The 8129-nt window shown below is 39.1% G+C and overlaps 1 protein-coding gene across 2 annotated transcripts; it reads right to left on the bottom strand.

The window, feature by feature from the left end:
- Positions 1-1399: 1399 nt before the first annotated feature.
- Positions 1400-6203, bottom strand: LOC144662153 (homeobox protein PKNOX1-like). 2 transcript variants are annotated; one of them, XM_078522905.1, is made up of 5 exons: positions 6089-6203; positions 5567-5960; positions 3558-4286; positions 2666-2742; positions 1400-2382 (listed from the first exon to the last, which is right to left on the bottom strand). In XM_078522905.1, the coding sequence occupies exons 2-5, from the start codon at positions 5945-5947 to the stop codon at positions 1662-1664; spliced, it is 1908 nt and encodes a 635-aa protein (XP_078379031.1). In that variant the 5' UTR covers positions 5948-5960; positions 6089-6203; the 3' UTR covers positions 1400-1661. The 2 variants fall into 2 exon arrangements, with proteins under 2 accessions (XP_078379031.1, XP_078379030.1); XM_078522904.1 differs by lacking the exon at positions 6089-6203 and having other exon boundaries at positions 5567-6082.
- Between the last annotated feature and the right edge of the window lie 1926 nt (positions 6204-8129).

Genomic DNA, 8129 nt, shown 5'->3' with positions numbered 1-8129 from the left:
AGGACTAAAATTAATGACACCAGAATTGCCTTGCTTTTCATCGCATGATGAGTAATATTTAATCAATATTCTGTTCATTTGCACTTTTACTTCAATCTAAGTTGAAATTTTCACTCAACTAAAATATACACGAATGTTTTAACAAATATCTGACAAACAAGCCTTAAAATATTCACTTGTTAATAATTTAACTGCAATATACAGCTCGCTCCTTAAAATAATGTACAATATAAAATTATACTTGCTTGAGCTATTATTTTCTTTATAAAATCTCTTATTTTTGCACTTAATTTATACAGTAAACAATCAATGAATTGGTGAAATCGCCATTCTTACAATATTAGATCAAGACGGCAGGACTTTGTTCAAAAGCCAGCTGTTTTTAAAGTCGAAGTGCACAAAAAGTGTAGGTTTAGCAACAATGAAATGGCCAGCTTTTATGTCTCTTACATGAAATAACACAACCGTTATTTAACTGTAACACATCAAAAATAACACACCTTAAGACCAAGGGGCCTTATGCGTCCAATGGCGCGATAAGGATCGATGAAGACCAAGAGGACTGCAAGAGAATCCTGATTTCTCAAGCCTCCCAGGAAAATAGAAAATTGGTTTCTGAAATCTAGGAGTATTCAACTAGGGGAAAAGAAAGAGCTTTTGGTTCCAGTATTGCAAGGTTTGAGAAGTCGAAAGGGGACTGTACATCACCTCAAGGTCATACAAACTGCAAAATTATGAGGTTTGCAGGTTCAAGATTCTTAGTGACAATTTACTTAATTTTCACTTAATTCTTTATAGAAAAATAAATTAGAAAGAACTTGAAGCAAATCATGACAATTCAGAACTTAGTTCATTTGGCATGCTGGATCTTACATAATACAAGACACAAGTCAGCTTTGAAACTTTTTTAAAGCAACTGATTGCAGTTACCGGTAGCTTAAGTTTAACTTATATTGGTAAACAAACAGTTTGTCATGTCATTGACACTCCATAACAGTAAATGAGTATAAGTAATGGAATCGTTTGCAACTCGGACGAGTACATAGTCAAATTTTCAAAACAAGCAAGATACCGTACACACATTGTAAGCCTGAGGAAACAGATGCACATTTCATTTTCCATAAGAGAGCCAACTGACAGATTCAAAGTGAAAATCTGCACATTGGTGATCCCCATACATAGACCTAAACTGAAATGCCAATAAATCTGGAAAACAGTGTCAGGGCTTGTAAAAAACTTGAATTCCAGCTTGCCCTTGGACAAGCGGCTTCCCAATTGTGGTTTCCCAGGGCAGTTGTTGAGTTGTATGCTTGTATGCTTGCTAGATTGCTTTCTTTATGATTTTGTCAGCAGATGACTTGCCTGGGCCCTGGCCCATCAGGCAAATAAGCATGTAAAGTTACTTGCCCAGCAAGAAAATCTGTTTATCCCAGACGACTGGACATGATTTTTTTCAAGCCCTGAACACTACCCAGGTATCTGTAGTTCTAGGAGTTTTTCAGTTTGAATCTATGACGAATCTCTGATACACATGATTAACACAACAGACATCTGTATTCTCTAGCCAGTTCCAGTAGTTATTATAAGAACTTAACAATGGAAATATGGGTCTCTGGGCTAGAAAGCCACAAATAATGCGTCTTTATAACATGTTCTGGATATCAGTTCACTAAACCTCTGGAAACTGCAGTAGAGTCCAATGAAATTGTGTTAACCCCAACCAAACTGTCCTGTACGCCGGCAATGCTAACGCTTGAGGACGGCAAGTGATGTGGAGAGCTGACAAGGTTACGTTCTCCACCCCCCATGGAACCATTTTGAACCATAGTTGGTAACGGAGAGTTCTGAAGCGAAGGACTTCCTTGCTGGATGTTACTATACATAGGTGACAAATTGCTGACGGAAACTGTTTCAACTTGCGATGACACACTTGAGGCGATCATTGAGGGGTGCGTTGTGACAGTTGATGAACTATCTGACGCCGACACTGTACTGATTTGGCTTGCCGATGGAGGTAACGTTACGACCACCATTGTGGTTGGTGTGCCTGCTTGCTGTTGTAAAGTTACAGTGCCTGGGATGACTGCGGTTCCTTGGACATTCGGTATTGTTATAGTAGTTGGTAGTGCCACACCCGGCGGCACAGTGACCGTTGTTCCATGAGGTACCGCTTGCATTTGGACAGCTCCCTGCATCATGGCTGCCTGAACAGTCACTGGTGCTGGTGCTATTGGAATAGTGTTGAACTGGCTGGGGACAAGATTATCTGGCCAAAATCTCTGAGCTGGTCTTGTTTGCATTTTGGACTTTTTAGCTTTTGGTCCTTCAGGATTGCTAGCATCTAACATGGGTTGTAGAATGCGACGTCTTGCATTTATAAACCTAGATACAAAAGACCAGAAGTTATTCACACTGTCAGATGACAACATCTTTACAATACAAAATAATAGGAATGTAATTTTATAATGTCAGAACGTGTGTTTCACATGGTAAAATAATTGAGACTAGACAGAAATGAACAGAATTTTTGAGAAACTATTATAGATTTTTTGCCAACGAAAAAAAATTTTCCCTTTGTATGGAAAATCAGAGTGTGTTGATCACTTATTGCTGAGCGGTACTGTACATATGCAAAACGTTTAGAAGGGTTAAAAAAACAGCTCACCAGTTGTTGACTTGTAGTATAGTAAGATTCGTCTGTGCAGCAATGGTTCTTTTCTCATCCTCAGTTGGGTAAGGATGCTGGTAAAGAAAAGAAAAAAGTTTAAGACAAAATAGCAAACACAAACAATTTGATTCCATAGAAGTGAACAAGGGCACACATTAATAGTTTGCTTAGACATTCTTCACCCGATCTCAAAGAATGTTCACAGATAACTGAACAATACTGTTTTTGACTGTTGCCATGTTAATAAGATGCCAAATATTCCCATCCAATCAGCATTTGTTTTTAGTAAACAAGATTTCAAAATGATTTGTTGTCTTTGTCCTCATCTAGTCTAGTTTTCTTAGACAGGCTTGCAACAAAAATCCCTTGCAATAAAACTTGCATCACTTTACTAATAATGAACTGGCAGGGGCCTCCCAGTGGACCCTGTTCCCTTGTTCCCAACAAAAGTTTCCTTGTGTTCCCATGTCCCTAAAAGTATTTCTTCAATTTTGATGTTCCCTGCTCTTAGGAATATTGTTAAGGGCTGGCTGCCTGCTAATTTCACCAGCTGAAAGAGCTAAATCCAGCTGAAATTTCACATGAAAACAAAAAATTAGGTAAACTTTTAGAGCGGCCAAGGCCAGAAAAGCCAGCCGGGCTTGTTGATGAGCCAGCTTAGTGTTTTCTTAGCAACATCCCAGTGCTTTTGTTCCCATGTTCCCAGTTTTATTTTTTCTTTTGTTCCCATGTTTCCAAAAGGTAATGGCTATGTTCCCTCGTTCCCTGAAACGTGTGAGAGAGCATCAGTAACTAAAATTCAGTTCCAAAACATAGCAAAAATATAACAGTTACTATTTCCCTTCAAGCAGTTGTGATGTAGAAAGACAAAATTATCTCACAAACTTACCACAAGATGCTGAAAAAGCCATGTCTTCATAATGTTTGTTGCCTGCTTTGGTAAAACACCTCGTCTTGTTCTCTTCTTGTCTGTCACTTCTGTCGGAGAATCAAGCGCAGGGAGAGGGACACTGGATGGAACTGTGATTTCTGTGGGAGACTCGTCCCCTGAAGAGTGTGTCTGCAGTCTGGGCGGTGTGACAGTCTCAATCGTTGGTGTACTCACATACGTCACATTTGCCGGCACTGTCGTGTACGCCATGGTCGTCGGCACTGAACTATTAGTATAAGCTACACTCGTTGGCACAGCTGGTTGTTGGGGTACCTGTGCTATGACAATCTGCTGACCAGGTGCTACCCCCTGGGGAACGTATGTCACTGTCGCGACTTGCTGTTGTATTGGAGAGCCAATCACGCTTGCGCTCGGTGTTGCATTTGCAACAGTACAAGGTGTCACGGCTGGTGCGGCATAGTAAGTAATTTGTTGTTGTGGCATGAACGCAGGTTGTTGTGCTTGGATTGGCGTTGTTGGTTGTTGTTGTTGTTGCTGTTGTACATTCGAGTTAATCACATTTACTGCAGGAGAGTATGCTGTCTGCAGAGGGCTCCGTAGTAAATTTTCGCTCTGCATTTTCCCTTTAAGACAGGCTATGTACCTCTGGCAAAAATCTTTACAGAGCTCATTGACTTTTTCAAGCTCAAGAAGATGAATTCTAAGGACTTGAATAGCTTTCACCATCTGTCAATAAAAAGTCATAAAAAATAATGTAAATTTATTGATAGGACCTCAATAAAATTTGTTTTTCTTAAAGGGAAATTTTCTGGAAAATTGTACAAAAAGAATGGCTCTGCATTAGTTTGGATTCAATTCTATTCATACAAAGCTAAATAAAAATTTAAAAAAAAAAATCAAAATTCAGGGAACAAATTTTGAAAACTGCCTTATTTTATAAAATGGTAATTTAATTTTATCATATTAAAACCAATAGGTCTTTTGGAAGCCATAAAAACAAAAATATTATGCTTATGTCAAAGGGCAAGTCGTTAATAATAATATTGACAAATTTACTGTGATAATTATAAAAGCAAATTCACATTTAGTATAGAAAATAATTTGATCTCGTTCAATATATATTTGCATATGCAAATATTTCTTTTATTGAATTTGCTTCACTTGCAAAAATACACGACAGAGAAGTCTTTCACTCTTTTCAAATAATTTAACATACTTAACTTCTTAATATAAACATTAATTCGAAAACAAAATCACAAGTATAAATAAAGTAAGCTTCTAGTGAATCAATTTCGTGACCGAAAACTTTTAAAAGGAAATGATTATAAATCTCACTCGGGATATGAAACACTCCAACTGAAGAAAACATGATCATTTTCATGCACAAAAAAATTGCATAAGCTAAAAAAAATATTTCACACCTGCAATTACAAAGGAGGTCTTAAAAAATCCATATTTAGACTAAGGTTAGCTATTATAAATGATGATAAATTTTATATCGTGCGCGGAAACTTCATGAGCTTCAGTTCGCGGCGTGAATTCTCTTTTTAGGCGCCATTTTAAGCTTACGTTAATCTGGATTAAAACTTGCTCAGTTCGTTGACAAAACAGAAAACTCTATTCATGGTACCTGTACTAGAAGACACGAAAAGTGCGTCTTCTTAATGAAAAACTATTCCACCCGCGGTTTCTAATACATAAAAACATGGCGGGTATTGAAAACAATCGAGAAAAGATCGCATAGATCGCCTCGAAGCTCACGGACTAGCTACGCGAAGCTTTGACTACATGTAACACAAAGCAATAACAAAGAGTTGGTTGATTACAAAAATTTGTATCGATTTACGACTGAAGGTTTAATCCATCAAAATATTCAATATTCTAACCTGGGAAGTGACCTAAAACTTTGGGGGTTTATCTAGTGATAAGCTTATGCTTCTCTTCGCCAAGGAACGCTAAAGTACAACGGCTCAGAGAAGAAAGGAAGCAAAAAATATAATACTCACCAAGTTATCTAGTTCTCGATCCTCAGTGTAAAATGGTTTTCCTTCTCGATTCATCTGTATAATGCCAGTCTTGATTTCGCTGTCGAAAGAGTTAGCAGAAGTGCATTCGCATGTTTGAGTCGATTGCTCGCACTTTTCGAACAACTTTGCTAGAAGAGGCAATAACGGATGACGGTAGATCGCTTGCTTTTCAGCCTCCATGTTTGTGATCTGCTGTAAATCGACGCCTTGTACCGCTAACTGGGCTTCTTCGTAAGACGGAGGCATCTTTTCGGCTTGTGTCTGTTGTAAAGATATGGCTCCGTAATGAGCTGCACCAGCAATGTTTTGTTGGGCTTGAAGCATGTGACTTGGAGCCACTCGATTCGCAAGCCCTTCCATTCGATGGCCGCCTCTACGAAAAGAGAAAACACAAAGTTATATGCGGTAGGCATGTTGAGCGTTCGGTCCCGGCAGGAAGACAAAATGAAATGATAATCGTTCCAGTGTTAATGTGTTTGTATGGGAGGTTGAAAGACTTACAATTGGTCACTATTAAAAAGAAATGCACGAGGCGATGGAACAGCGACGGTGTCACTCACTCGTCAACGTCAAAAACTCCTTTTGGCGCGGCCTTGCCTTGCCTGATTGACAGCGCCAACCGACAAATTTTTACATAATTATCATTGTCCTCATGCTAATATATACCTGCCGCTCACTGGGGAATAATTGATGCATGCATAATTAATGGTTCTTTTTCATAACAGGGTCGGCTTTCGTGTCTTTGAAGTAACTCAGCTGCGAAAACAACATCGTTGTTTGTTATCAAATTTTATTGCCGCGGGCGTACTTCGCTGTATGGCATTCGTAAACACAAAAAATTTGATTTCTCTCGCTGGATTTTTTTTTATATTTACTGACATGCCAAAACACAACAAATCGTGAAGGTTCATAGAAATTAGCAATCGCTGCAAGCGGTATGCAACTTGTGGGAGGGTCTTGCGAAGTGTTTTAATAACAAAAGGTTCGAGAACGGGTGGCTTCAGAGATATGTGGTCAGTATTGTGGCATGTGGGCGTATTTTAAGCCCCGACGGAATTTTGTATTTGTTTCACCCTCTACCCCCTACCCCTACTCTGACCCCTCCTTAGCTCTACCATCACCCCTCCCCAGTCCCACCAAGAAATACACTGGCTCCTGAAGCAAAATCAAATATTTTTTCTATTTTTGGTGATATAACAAACATTAATGGGCAAAAAAGCATACTCAAGTTATGTATACAAATACACGGTCTACGGGCTTCTGATGTGAAGACATTTGAACAAGATCAAATATAATTTTCCGATCTTTTCATTACATTTTTTGTACCCAAGATCAGCTTTTATTGGACCTTCCAGATATTGTCGAGATTGTCGTCAGCAGTTGCTTACAAAGTGTAATTATATCTTAGAATATGATTTATAGTACATTTATATAGTATCTCCAATGACTATTTTCGTCGCTCAAAAAATTTAAAAAGGCTACCATACCCCTCCCTAGAAAGGTTAACAGCCGCGACCTGCAGAATCAACTCTCTTCAGCGTGTGCGATTTTCGCCAGAAATAATATTGACGTCGATTGAGAGCTTCTACTTCGGTCAACTTAGAACTTGCATAATTGACAAGTTTTCATGAAATTACTTCGATTGAGATGAGTGACATGATATCGTCTGTCAAAGTCAGTAAGATAATTAATGACTGCAGCCGACTGATAAACTCAATACACGCAATGTCTAGACTGTAAATATTCAGTCTGTCATCCTGAATATATTTTTGCGAGTTTCGGAGTACCGTAAAATTCTAGCTATAAGCCCTCCCACTTATAAGCCCCTCCGTTTATAGGTTCATCTAGCTTGAAACAAAAAATACATCCGGTTTTAAGCCCCCCCCCCCTTCACGGATATAAGCCCCCCCCCCCCCTTTGCTGGATCATACAGTACTAAACAGTACTAAACAGGGCTAAATGTTGCTTTCTTATGACTTTTCACTTGAATTGAAAGGTATTTCAATGAACACTGTCGTGGTTCGTTTCGAAATGTTTTGTTATTCCGCTTATCAGCTCCCCCGGACATTAGCCCCTCCGTTTATAGGCCCACCAAAAACCTCTAACGAAGTTGTATATACCCGGAATTTTACGGTATTCTAAGGGCCTGTTTACAAGCAGGCGGAAAACCCTAGCACATAGGGTTACCCTACCACCTAGGGTTACCCTAGCGCTCCCACGTTTCTTCTTTTTTTCATCGACGTGTTTACAAGGCGCTAGGGTTACCCTAGCTGCTAGGGTAACCCTAGCGCCTTGTAAACGCTCTGCTAGGGATAACTCGCCTACCGGGATAACTTTATTTTGGCTCCAAAAAGCTAAATATGTTTAAAAATACCGACAAAAACAGCGAATTGTGACCAAGAAACATCGTGTTCATTCACAATTTGTCGTATTTTTGCACTGGAACGGAATTATTTTCGAATAACAGTTTCTAACGACAAAATTTTACAAGGTTAACTGAAGCGTAACCGGTGTAAGTTGACCCGGGTAAGTCGGGTTACCC

This window comes from Oculina patagonica, chromosome 8, assembly GCF_052425735.1.
Source record: "Oculina patagonica isolate OP01 chromosome 8, crgOcupat, whole genome shotgun sequence".
Lineage (NCBI taxonomy): Eukaryota > Metazoa > Cnidaria > Anthozoa > Scleractinia > Oculinidae > Oculina > Oculina patagonica.
Note: the sequence above shows the minus strand (reverse complement) of the source record. Positions and strands in the feature narration are given on the sequence as shown.

Excerpts from the sequence above, each read along its gene's own strand:
- LOC144662153 (XM_078522905.1), bottom strand. The coding sequence starts at position 5,947 with ATGGAAGGGCTTGCGAATCGAGTGGCTCCAAGTCACATGCTTCAAGCC. Across the intron at positions 2,743-3,557 it reads GGCTTTTTCAGCATCTTGTG|CATCCTTACCCAACTGAGGA; the intron begins GTAAGTTTGTGA and ends TTTCTTTACCAG. Across the intron at positions 2,383-2,665 it reads ATACTACAAGTCAACAACTG|GTTTATAAATGCAAGACGTC; the intron begins GTGAGCTGTTTT and ends TTTTGTATCTAG.